This window comes from Typopeltis vanoorti, chromosome 15, assembly GCF_054136105.1.
Source record: "Typopeltis vanoorti isolate ZY-2024b chromosome 15, IOZ_Tvanoo_1.0, whole genome shotgun sequence".
Classification (NCBI taxonomy): Eukaryota; Metazoa; Arthropoda; class Arachnida; order Uropygi; family Thelyphonidae; genus Typopeltis; species Typopeltis vanoorti.
In genome coordinates, this window is record NC_143563.1 from 80,223,208 (window position 1) to 80,236,923 (window position 13,716).

General features: G+C 36.2%; 1 protein-coding gene across 1 annotated transcript in view; it reads right to left on the minus strand.

Moving 5' to 3' along the window:
- nsl1 (non-specific lethal 1) overlaps positions 1 to 13,716 on the minus strand; it is a 187,728-nt gene that overhangs the window by 54,273 nt on the left and 119,739 nt on the right. The window contains exon 4 of the mRNA XM_090404984.1: positions 1,297 to 1,400. Within this exon, the coding sequence (XP_090261110.1) occupies positions 1,297 to 1,400 (104 nt within the window). The remainder of the gene's footprint in view (positions 1 to 1,296; positions 1,401 to 13,716) is intronic.

The following is a 13,716-nucleotide window of genomic DNA, read 5'->3' on the forward strand; positions in this document are numbered from 1 at the left end:
TAATTGCACCATCTCCAACAACTTTTTTTACTAAAGAAAAGTTTGTAGTTACAATGACAAAGTGAAAAATGTATCAACAGTTACATATTTTTCAAGACAAAATACTAACATCGTACTGGGACCAGCAATAAGTTTATACATTAGGCCAATGACAATGTGTTCATAGATTTAAATGTGAACTGAAAGATGAAATTTCCCTAAGGATACAACAAACACATTCAACAGCACCTCTGATATAAGGGGTGAAGATTCCGAGAGAGTCATCTCCTTTTATGTAAGTAGGAGAAAAATGGGTGCTGCTGCTGATGATTTGAGTTGTTGTCAGTGAGAGTGCCAGTTTGTGCGATGGTTGAAATTCTTTTCTGAAGCAATTCCGATAAAGAACTGACAAAGTGGGCTCTTAATAGTAGGCATTTAATAATACCAGATTTCTGTGTGGGATGATATGCCAGTGTGCACTACACTGAAGTGGATAAGGAACCATCCATTTTTCTTTTTAATATTATCAAAATAATTTCATTTGATTCGATTTTTAAGATAAATTTGATTCTATGATGATGGCTTTTTTTTTTTGCACAAAGACGTAATTCTTGATGTGAATTCTAGTCTGTGAAAATGTCATCCACGTAACAAAACCAGAGTGAAGATTGTGGATCAAAACTAGAGATTTTTCATTCAATATGTATGCTACAAGTGAAAGTTTGCAGCAGATAGCAAAATCAGGTAGTCCTGCAGTTAATTAAAAGTTCTAAGGTGACTTAGAACTTTTAATTAACTGCAGAACTCACTCTTCACCATCATTTAGAGAAATTGTGGTGAAGAGTGAGTAATGTTGAAACTGATAATTAAGGAGAGATGCACATTAGAACACATCAAGGATGGGAAGAAGAAAAAAAAATGCTAGTCATCATTTATATATATATATAAATCATGACTAGCAGACACATGCAACAGAGAAATAAAATGGTTCCATGGCAATGTAAAGATAGCCTTGCTGATTACAATTTCTCTGTCAGAGAATTCACATAAATTGCTTTTATTATACTCCTGATAAGGGTGAAAAATGTGAACCTGGCTGTGATCCAGTGCAAGGTTTCTCAGGCTGTGATCCAGTGCAAGGTTTCTCATAAAACTAATTTCCAGAATTTAGCAGACTGTTAAAATACAGCTAGGCATATAAGTAGTCTTAATACACATAACCCTCAATTTTTTTTCCTCTATATTTTCCAAAAAAGTAATAAATTTATAAAAAGGAATGGCTTAAATGGATAGTAGGCAGATTCTGAAAATACATACTGGCTGAGGAAAGAAGTGTCTGTGCTGCATTTTTAGCAAGTTTGCGGCTGTGTTTTCGTGCTGGGTCACTAAATCCCTTTGCTTTTGCAGAAAGCCTTGGTTTCCTATAAAAAAAAAAAATTCAAGCATTATATACACACACACACAGAAACTATTCTTTACATCTATTTTTTAAATAAAAACTGAAGCATATAAAAAAGAGACAAACAAAAACAACTTAGACTTGGTGCAACAGACGTAAGATTTATCAAGGGAAGAAGAGAAAGGATAAAAGATATTTAAGACGTTTGTAGGGAACTGTATTCTAATAAATCTTAACAGAATTATAATCTGGAAGAACACAATCTCCAAGGTCAACATAACAAACCTATTTACAATGGTTCAAAGGTTTTAACCATCAGCTAAAACCTATGCTGGTTCAGCTGGTTGTTAAACAAGGAACCATTTAAATCACCTTCATATTTTGTTGTAATCTTTAGGTGGTAGAAGATTTGCAGTATGAACCTGCCATCCTAATTATTGGAGATCTGAAGTAATCTTGGAAAACTTACTGGTTCACCTCCATTTACCCTTCATGGCACTAAAATGTATCAGATATGTTTTAGTTTGTGAATGGAAAAGGCAAAAGTACTTATTTCTGTTCTTATTCATGAATAACTACAGCCCATTTCTAACTGTGATTATCATAACGAGGCTGACTCTATAATGCTTTTCCCCCCCTTCTCAAACATTTTGCTCAGAGATCATATTATGTTTTGAAAATGATAATATTTATGAAATTTAATACTGAGAATGGACCAATCGCTTAATACAAGATTGAATTAATGAAGATTGCTTCACACTTTGTAAGGTTATTAAAGGAATGAATAAAGAACACAGACAAGCAAATGGTGATCTGATAAGGCATTTTTAAAGAATAAGCAGGCAAAAATAATGAAACCTTACAATTCCAATTCATAAATAAACTAAACATATAATAGCCAATTTGATGTTAACAGTTCTTAGCATATGAACATAAAAATGTAACTAATAAAATATGTTAAAACCTTTTGCAAAAATATCCCAGAATTGTAACAATTAAAATTATGCAGTTATAAATTTGAGAAGGAACACAAATGTCACTAAAGGAGAGTACTAGTTTCTTTGACTCTACATGATTATTATTATTATTATTATTATACATGTATCTCCATGGAGTCAGAAGTGATGCAGAAGACCCATTATTTACACAATATCTATTATACCTCTCCTTAAACTCATTCACTGACGAAGCACTCACAATGGCCTCGGCAACCCATCCTACCCATTCACCACCATCCAAGCAAAAAATGTAGTCCTTGCTAAATACACTTTTTACACAATTTCCATGGGTGACCTTCATTCTCTCCCATAAAACCCCTTTAACAACTTATATGCTTTTATCATGTCTCCTCATTTTTGAAGCCCAAAAGCCTAGAATCTATTCCCATAGGGAACATTCCATAGCCTTACCACAATCTCCCACTCACCTTTGGATCAGCTCCACCACTTCTTCATTCCCACAGAATTCATCAGCAAACAACTGAAGACAACCACACCTGCACATAAATCTAGATATGGCCTTATTAAAGCCAAATAAAGGGAAAAAATGATAACCTCCATATCCCTGCTTGTTATTCTTCAGCATATTAATATGACACTGTTTGGCTGCTTTTGCAATACACTCTCTAAACTTCAACCCCTATCCACAATCCTCCTTAAGTCCCTAGTCTCAGTTTTCTGCAGTAAAGTTCCATTGATATAGTACACAGCCTGTAATTTCTTCTTCCCAAAGTGCATCACATTACACCTGACCACATTAAACTGGCAGCCATTTAACTTCCATGCTAACAGTCTATTAAAATCATCTTGCAGGAATCTACGTCACCTTTATCTACTATTGCTCATCCCAGTTTTGTACCAGCAACAAATAAGTGAACATTTCCCATCAAATAATTTCCTATATCACCGATGTACAAATTAAACAACAGAGGACCAAGTACTAAGCCCTGTGGTATTGGGGTTTAAATAATTCCATGCCTGTGTTTGCATTGAGGTTCTGAAATAATCTAAGCACCTCCATTTCTCCAACCTCTATTCTCCTATCAGTCAGACAATGTCACACCTGGATTGCAATATCACCACCTAGATGGTGCACTCTTGCAAAGTGATTACTCAGTAATTCTTTGTCTTCAACTCCTGCATAATATTCATCTAACTCCTACCTGATCATCCTTCTGCCTCTGGGTATCTTTGGAAGTGATGGAATCTAATGTATTTTAATGCAAGCTCTATCACATACAGTTCTGCTGTAAAGTTGATAATCACCTTTTTCTGGATATCTGGAACCCATATAAAGTGACCATTTCATTTATTAAATCTATTTTACTATTCTATTCATCATTCCTTACTTCTTTTGGGTTTTCATTTTTCTAACTCACACTTTCATCATTCATACTTAATTTAGCTTCACTTATTTCTTTCTTTGTTTCTATCTCCCTTTTGACACACACACACTTCTAACAGTGACTCATGTAACACCTCCAAACATTCTTTCACCATGTTTGGTTATCAATCACTTTCAATAGAAAATGCATCATATACACATACATCTGACGAAGCCATCATATTAAATTACCTGAGCAATGATCTCTTGCTGGGCATTGTCTGATTATCAATTCATTTGGGAAATTCTCTTATATTAGAACAACACAAAATCTATCATGCCACTCTTTAAATCCATTCACAATCTGCATGTTTTACTGCTCTATCAGGCAATGAATTCCATGGTCATCCACCTTCAACACAAAAAGGCCAATTCTCTCCCTCCTACTCACCACCTCCTTTCGTAATAGAAAATTCTGTTACGAAAGGAGGTGGTTGATCCATGGTGAATGTTGACATATGTTTTACATCATGTAGTGGATATTATCATGTCCAACAACAGTTGGACAACATTTAAGCAAAGCAGCTTTCAGTTCTATTTTGGTCAACAGCCTATTGTATTTTTCTATGATATTTGAAGAAAACTGGATTTTTTTTTTTTTTTTTTGCTTTGCTTTTTTTGGGCAAGAAGGATAAGAAGACATTGCTGATGTTTTTGCAAACGTGTCCCCGAATGTATTGGCAATAGTTGCAGGATCAGCAACTGTGCAATCATTGCACTCAATGATACAGAACCAGTGGATAGTATATCTGCCTTTCATTTTCTAGATTTATTCCCATACTACTTTGCTGTTGGTAGATCTTGATATAGAAAGTAAATTGGATCCAGGATTCCTTCTGGTTCTGGTAGCAGATGTATCTAGCTCAAACTCATGCTGGTTTGAAAGCAATTAGATTTGGTGTTGTGGGGTACCTGCAGAAAATACCTTTCTGCAGGTATCCCAAAACTTTCTTCTGGGCTTCTTTGGATGACGTGCAATCATCATTCCACCATGGCTTAGGAAAACTGTGGATACCAACTAGATGTTTTAGGAATTGCAGTTGTGGTTGCTGCTATAATACATTTTGCTACATGCTGCACTGCATCAGCGATGAAGAAAAGGTGAACCAATTTTGCTCAATTTTCTGCCATTATATTTGTGATGTGGTACATGGGTGCCCATGTAGAAAAGTGGATATTATGGGAAAGTGATCACTCCCAAATAGTCATCAGTTTCTCACTTAAACAGTGGGAAAAGGGAGGGTAAGCAACTAGTTAAGTCGATGGCAGTGAATGTAAATGTTTGGGTAGACATACAGAAGAAGGTGTCACTTCCTGCGTTTAAGAGGGAGAGATGTTGTTGTTGAGCATACACTCAAAGACTATTCCTCTGTCTTTCCTGTACCCCAGAGAATGTTGTCCATTTAAATCCCCCATTAAAATTAAGGTGGATGATAACTGTAATATGACATCATGAAGGTCATCTTGAGGAATATTTGCTGCAGGAGGAAGGTAGATACAGCATACTGTTATTATATTTCGCATTCCAAACAAGTCTTATAGCAACTGCTTCTACACTGGTGTTAATATGGATATGTTGGAAGGGGATATTGTTGGTTACAAGGATGGCAGCTCCTCCATGGGCAGATCCATCCCTTGTTCTGTGCTTACGAATAGTGGTGACAATATGGAGAATCAGATCATCACTCGGCTTTAGATATGTTTCCAGCCAGTAGAAGCAAATTGGTTTGTACTTCTGCAAGAGAGCCTTGATGTCATTTATGTCATCTTTGCCAGAATCCACAACAACAACAATTGCCGGCCTGGTTGGCGTATCCGCTCTCCAGAGAGATGTGGAGTAGGTGTCCTCCCTCAATGTCTCTGGACTCCCTGGAGGTGTCGCTTAATAATAATAATAACAATAATTCCATTATAGGAAGAATATTTTCATTATTTCTTTCATCTGGCTTCCTCTGATGAGCGATTTTATTTTTATTAATCTTGAATTTTTTTTCTGTGTGTGTGTGGGGGAGAAATTGTGGATGGCTGGTATCCATCATTTCTTCTTCTGGAGGGGAGGAGAGGGAAGAAAAAAAAAAAAAAAAAAAAAAAAAAAAAAAAAAAAAAAAAAAAAAATCCAAGACGCTGGCCTGGTTGGCTGAGTGGTTAGCGTATCAGCTCTCCAGCCAAAAGCTGCGAGTTCGAATCCCACCTTGGGCATGGATGTCTCTGAAAGTACTAGTGGTGGTAGTCAGCGATAAATGGCATTGGTGGTAGATGATGAAGGTTGGTGGGGTAGTGAGAAGAAGAGTTGTAGAGTAGATACCCTCCCTCGATGAGTCTTTGGACTCCCTGGAGGTGTGATGTAATAATAATAATAATTGTTAAATTTCACACCCTCAAGGGCACTTGGCATTAGTAATTGTTTTATTTTCCTGAACAGGGAAGCAGAGGTATCCATACTATCTGTTAATGAGTCATCTAATAAAGGGCCTGGAGTCATATCTTTGATCTTCTATGTGCACGTTCCATTTTTTTTTTTAAATAAGAGAATTTTCATCTTGTGGGACCTTTTAAGGCATATCTCCAATTCACTCAAAGGAGATAGCATGCAGGTCATATCTTTCAGGGTTGGTGTAGTTATGAGAAGGTGGATTGACATCCTTGCAACATCTCAACTGACACTTTCTTTACAGTTGCCTTCTCAGCATAAAAGGGTTTAGCAGATTTTGTTGCTACTGTTATGGTATATTGTCTTTTCACCTCCTGGTATGTGACGCATTGTTCTTTTTAACTTTTGTATCTCCTTTTTTTTCATTTTCCTCCACCTTTGGCATGCTCAGAAGACCATTTTGGTGTTTTGCTCTTACAGTCTTCCTTCTCATGTTGTGGACTACCACACCAGGCACAGATGGCTGAGCCATGACAGGCAGTTTAAGAATGACCATATTTCTGGCATTTTCCATTTTCTGAGCTTGGTTGAGAGCCCCTGATAAACAAGAGGATGAAGAAGTATTCATTCTCAGCAGGAATTTAGTTTGGCACCAGGGCTCCCAACCCACCATGGATGTCCACTGACCAGCAAGCAATGACTGCACTCAGGAGTGGAACCAGGACTACCCCAGACCATGGGGAAGGAGGCTTGCTGCAACACCCTTGACTCTTGTAAGCAAGTCTATTAGTCTACTGATCCTGGCCAGGCCAAAGACCGATTGTCTTGCAAAAGCAGGGGCCAAAGCAATGCAAGACAACTAGGATTCCCCCCTTTTCATATGTCCACAGATTGCACTGCACAGCAAAAATGGCAGCAAGGCATTGGATCCCATGATGTAGTCTGGAAAATAAGGATAGTAAAAAAGACTCAGGAGAAGTAGAGTGAAGAATATGGGAAGAAAAGCAAGGAAAAGGAGGAGAAATGCAAAGGGCCATATCATTGGGAGGTTCCCTCCACCACGAACAGATGTCATAATTAGAGGGATCAGATAGCAACAGTGATTATGCTGTACTAATCTGGGAAGCAGCCAACTAAACGGATGTTCCAATTAGGAAAGGTTACTATAAAGCTGGAAATTATGACAAACTCATGTAAATACTATCATTAATCCAATGGTATCAGTTACTGAATGAGAAAGATATTAGTAATATACAGAAAGCTCTGAAAAGATGATTGAATGAATATGTCCCTAGAGTTCAGAGAAGAAGGGTAGAAGTGAAATGGTGTGTAATCTTATTAAGCAAGAGACCCATAAGATGATGATGTGGGTGGAATATTGTGAGAATGAGAGAGGAGTTATTAAATATATAAAGTGCAGGCCAAAAAAGTTACAAATATTGTACAGAAAGCAAAATCAGAGCATGAAAAGAGACTGTTTAAGCTAAAAAATTTTTCATTATACTACTAATAAAAGAAATGAATGAGGAAAAATAACTTTACCAAATGCAGATGGTACACTTGTCAGAAGCTTATGATACTGTTCAAATAGCAAGTACTAACCTTGCTAAGATCTATCAACCAGGTGTGTAACATAGCACACAGTGCTACCACAGCACTGGATAAAAAGCTACAAGTATATGAGAATGAGGTTCAAGAGCTATTGTGTAACCTGGATAAGAATTCAGCAATAGGGGCAGATGGGATATCAGCATGTATGGTAAAGGAACAGTCAGCCAAATTAGCTAGGCTATGACATGTCTGTATAACTTGAGTATCAGCATAGGAATGGAAAGAAAATTGTATAATGATGGATGGTGCAAAAACCTGTATGTCTAACTATCAACCTACCAGTATCACTGGAGTGGTGGTGAAGATTTTAGAGAAGTTAATAAGAACTTGTGCACAGAAATGGGATAACAGACAATCTATACTTGCAAGGAGCAGCATGGGTTTATTAAAGGGAGGTCATGTTTTAGCAATTATTTGCTCCTATTTTTTTAATACACATTAAGGCTAAATTGGATAAAGAGAATTCATATACTATGATACTGTTTGACTTAGGACATTGTGGCAGCCTATCCAAGACATTGGACAGGCTGCCACATAAAAGGTTGTTGCATCAACTGGTAAACATGGGATTGAAATATAAACTGTTGATGGATAAGTGAACAGTTGACTGACAGCTATGAGAAGGTAGTATGTACTTGGTGGGTGTGAATCTGCCAGATTTATGGTGACCAGTGGTGTACTCCAGGAATCACTCTTTGGACCACTGTTGTTCAGTTTCTATATTAATGATAACTGAAAGGATCTGACAGGAGATATTCAATTGTTTGGATGATGATACAAAGATAGGCAGGGCAATCAGAAATGCAATTGATATCCAGGATTTACAGAACAATTTGAATAGGCTTGAAATGTGGGCAAATGATAATGGCTACCAATTCATTGTTAGCAGATGTAAAGTTATTACTTTGGTGTAATAAGATATCCAAAGGCATATTATATTTGTGGGATTATACTACAAGAAACTGGTGAGGCTAGGGATCTTGGAGTTATCATACACAGAAATTTGAAGCTAAAAGTTATACTAGGATGCTTAAGGGTCAAAGCTGTATAACTGGAGAAGACCTCCACATAGCTTTCAAAGGAATGCCGGAAAACTGACCAGGGCTTCTAATGTCCAATTCACAATTTCACATGCCGCACTGTTAGGTTCTACCCAGATGCCAAACAAACAAACAAACAAGGATGGGCTGGCAATTTGGGATTTAGCCAATCAAATTGTATTCTAACTGGATTAAACTGCAATGTAAAACAATGGTACAACAAGACAGAATTTCATGCTGGCCAGGGCATTGCCCAGTTAAACAAGGTCCTAATTATTTTCGTCAACGAACCAGAGTGAACAGAGCAAGGTCAGTTACTGGAACAAATCCCAGCTCAGTATCGTTACTATCAACATAAAAAGCATCAATGGAAAAGAAGTGGAATTAGCAGAAGAATTGGATAAGTACCAAATTGACCTAATAGGCAATTTGGTACTTATCAAATTGCCTATTAGGTATACATGACTGAAACAAAGAAGACAAAAAAAAAAAAAAAAAAAAAAAAACAGGTGAGATCTTTCTAAGCAATAAATACAAAATGTTATGTTGTATTTGTCTTCTTGGTTTCAGTCACGCCTATTATGTCAATCTGGTATTTATTCAATTCTTCTGCTAATTCAGAGGAAAGAGGAAGTAACTATAGTATTCAACACTAAATATGAGGATAATCTTCTTGAATGGCATGTAATATCAAGTAGAGTGACGCAGACAAATATCAGAATGCAGAACTGCACAATGAGACTTACGTCCCACAAAAGGTTCTACCAAAGAAGAAATGGAATAATTTTTTGAGGCATTAGAGAAGGCAGCTGGCACAATGAAAACGGAAAAGTTGGTTCTTGTTGAAATTCTAAACAGCAGAATAGGAAATGTTTTGTAAAAAATTTGGAGAAAAGCACAAAGCTAATAATAATGATAAATGCCTGCTAGATTTCTGCTTAGGACACAGATTAGTTATTACTAACAAGATATAACATAAAAATGTGCAACAAATTCACATGGAGAGAAAATGGAAGAAATAAGAAAAGTCTCACAGACTGTGTTATAGTTAATAGCAATGTTTTCCCACTGGTTCAGGACATAAGAGTATAGAGAGGATTTGAAATAGGAAGTTATCACCATTTAGTTTCGAGCAAGATAAAGGTGAATTTCATACTGAACAGAAGAGCATGTAAGCAAGTTTTAAAATGAATCAAAGTGGAGCAGCTTTCAGAGGTGAACTGTAAACTCAAATACACAAACATCATTAAATAAAAAAATGAAAGAGTTTGAAAACAAGAATCAAATCTTGGATATTCAATGGCAAACATTCAAGAAAGCATTGATTGATTAGGCATGTGATGGGGTTGTCTGTAAGGATAGAAAAATCAGAACAACTCCATGGTGAACTCAGCAAGTTAAAGAGGCAGTAATGGAAGAGAAAAAAGCATATAAAAAGTTCCTGGAAAGTAAGTCAGCTTTTGTGCACTGTGCAAACCTAGCTAAACAAAAGCCATGAGAAGACTTTGGTAAGAACATAGAAAATAAATATTAGAAAACTTACTGTAGAAGGAATCAGAGATGATGAAGGTGAAGTGAAAACTGAGATAAAGATATTACGTTGAAAGACTGTTTAATGAAACAGTGTCAGCACAGTGGTGAAAAACTCCCAACGGGAATGCATATCCATACTTGAAGTAGAAAAAGTCATCATAAACCTGAAATGTGGAAAGGCAGCTGGAATAGATGAAATTTGATCAGAAATGCTCAAATATGGAGGTATAAAAGCTTTACTCAGAAGACCTCATCAGAGGGTGGAATTCCAGATGATTGGAGCACATCTCTCACAGTTCCCATTTCTAAAAAGGGAAATAAAATTGAATGTGAGAATTACAGAGGCATTTCCCATACTCAGCATTGCTGGTAAAATTTATGCAAGCATATTTGAGAAACAGCAAAGAACAATTGTGGAAGGGAAACTTGGTGAAGAACAAGCTGGATTCAGGCCAAATAGGGTTGTTAGGATCAGATTTTCTCTTTAAGAAAAATAGTTGAGAAATCATAGGAATATAGCAAGGATTTGAATTTAAGTTTTGTTGATCTGGAAAATGCACATGACAAGGTGCCAAATGGAAATTCTTCAAAACACTAAGTTATATGGTGTAAATGGGACAATCTATCGAGAAATACAGTCTCTATTTATGCTGTAAGTCAGCAATTAGAATTGTAGGAAGATGATTTGATGTTAAATTAGGTCTAAGACAAAAGTCCACATTATCTCCACTGTTATTTATTATCTATATGGATTACATTATGAAGGAGTAGCATTAAATCTGATATCAAAAACTGACAAACGTTAATTTTAGCTCTTTACTTTATTCAGATGTTATGCTTCTGAATTAATTCAGCACAAGTCTGCAAGATTCCCTAACTAAACTGAATAACTTGTAATAAATTTGGTATGAAAATCAGCAATAAAAAGACAAAGAAAATAGGTAGAAACATTAAAAGCATTAACTGTATCCTGAACCTATAGAACAAGTAAAACATTTTAACTATTTAGGCACAATTTTTAGTGAAGATGGCAAATTAAATATGGAAATAGACAACAGAATTAGTAAAGCTAGCATGGTAGGAAGTAGCTGAATAAATTTATATGGAATAAGAAAGAAATGAGTCAAAACACTAAATCAGCTATATACAAAATAGTGTTCAAACCAATTTTAACTTATTGATCTGAGAGCTAAGTTATAAATAAAACACTTGACCAAAGACTGGAGACCTCTGATATGAGAGTTCTAAGATTAATAGATGGGATCAATGGCAGTACCACATTAAAAATGAGAATATTAGACAAGAACTTACCACTTAGCATTCAGGAATGTGTAAGTACAGTTAATCTCAGGTAGTATGGTCATTTAGAATGACCATACTACCTGAGATTAACTGGGAGAGAAAAGATTAACAAAATTAGCAGTTCTTTGCCAGGTTGGCATGAAAAAGACCCAGAGAAAGACCAAGGTGTACATGGAGTGAGACAGTAAAAAGTGCCTTAAAAGACAGATATATAAAATCTGATAATGTTGGAGTCTTGAAAGATAACAGATTAATTTGGAAGAAAACTGTTGATTGGAAGTCATGTAGTACTATCATAATTATCCTGTACATTCCTTGAGGATACACCTGGAATTTTATGATGATCAGGTCACATACCAAAAATTGCAACATGATGCTGAAAGAAGATGTAAGGATAAGGAAGTCATTTTGCCTCTTTTCAAGGCCTTGTGCAACCACATCTGGAGTGCTCTGCAAAGATTTCATGTCCTGGGTTTGGATGGAATAAAGAAGCTGCCAAAAGGGTACAAAGAAGAGTTACAAAGATTATATCAGGATTATGGAATGTAGATTATGAAGAAAGATTTAGAGTATGTGGACAGCAGCAGACACTGGTAAGAAGGATAAAGACGGTGATATGATAAAGGTCTATAAATTTCTGAACCGGTAGGATTTCACCTGTGATGTAATTTTTCATTATATGGAAGGTGGGGAGAGAAGTCAGGGGTATCCATGAAAATTAAGTTTGTGCACAGTTAAGAAAGAGATGAGAGATTTTTCTCTCATACAACAGTGAGTGAATGGAACAGTTTGCATGGTGAAGTGAATGTATTTAGTGTGAATGAGTTTAAGAGAAAGTATAACTGGCGTGAAGATGATGTATGGCCTCCCTTGATGAGTTCTTGACTTTCTGGAAGTCTTAGTAATAATATTAAAAAATAAATATATGTAATTATGGCACAAAATTAGTGTATGTAAAGGTTAAGTTACATAAAAACTGAAATTAATATCAGGGTTCATATATATCACATCAAATTCTTGATATGTATTGCCTAGCGGTGTAATGGCTACCATGACACTACTCTATGATTACTTTACATTATTAACTTCCTATTAATAAATGTTGTCCAAGTTAAATGTGGTCCATGGACCACTAGGGTTGTGAAACAATTTTATTAGTAAATAATTATCTTAGTTGGTATATGTTCAGATACAGGTTAGAATAGAATATATTAAAAATCGTTAGTTAAGTTGTTTTATATAATTTTGAATGAAATTATGAACGCTTTGAACCTGACATACAGTATAGTTAACAGCCTGAAAGAAAGCAGTGCCATTCTTCACATTATTATTTTATTTTTTTAACTTGAATAAACAAATATGCTGCTTAGAAAGAAGTCAACAAACACCACCATGGTGCCCACCTTAATAACATGTAGGACCTCCTGCGCTGACAGCAATCCCATATAACATTCTTTCCAAGCGTACAAGAGATCAATGGGAATTTTGGACCATTCTTCATGTAGGCATGTAATGAGGTCCTGGGCTGTTGTGGGAAAGAGGTCCCATCACCTCATCCAATGCTCCAGTTCATCCCACATATATTCAATAGGGTTGAGGTCAGGGCTCTGTCAAGAGGCCAGTCAAGTGTGGTGATGGTCATGTCCACAAACCCTGCAGTTACAGCAACAGCTTTATGACACAGTGCAATGTTTTGCTGAAAGAGACAATAGTCAGTTCAGTAGAAATGCCACAAAATTAGGAAGCATTGCATTGCCCATAATGTTCAGATACTTCTTGGAGTTCAATATCTGTGACACCACAAACAGAATTTTGAAGTCAAACCAGGAAAAACAGGACCATACCATCGCACTGCCACCTCCGAATTTCATAGTTGGAGTTATGCACTCTGGTTAAAGACGTTTACCAGGCATCCACCATACTTGTTCATCTGCTCAGTAGAGGGTGTAGAGATTAAACCAACTTACGTAAAATTCAAGTTACATAAAGTTTGTGAACCATAACTCTTACTTAAGTTCAGAGTTGCCTCTACATTAATTCAATTGATTTCCACAGCTTTGCTGATTATATTCAATTTCTAATTTGCTGTCTTCACTGAA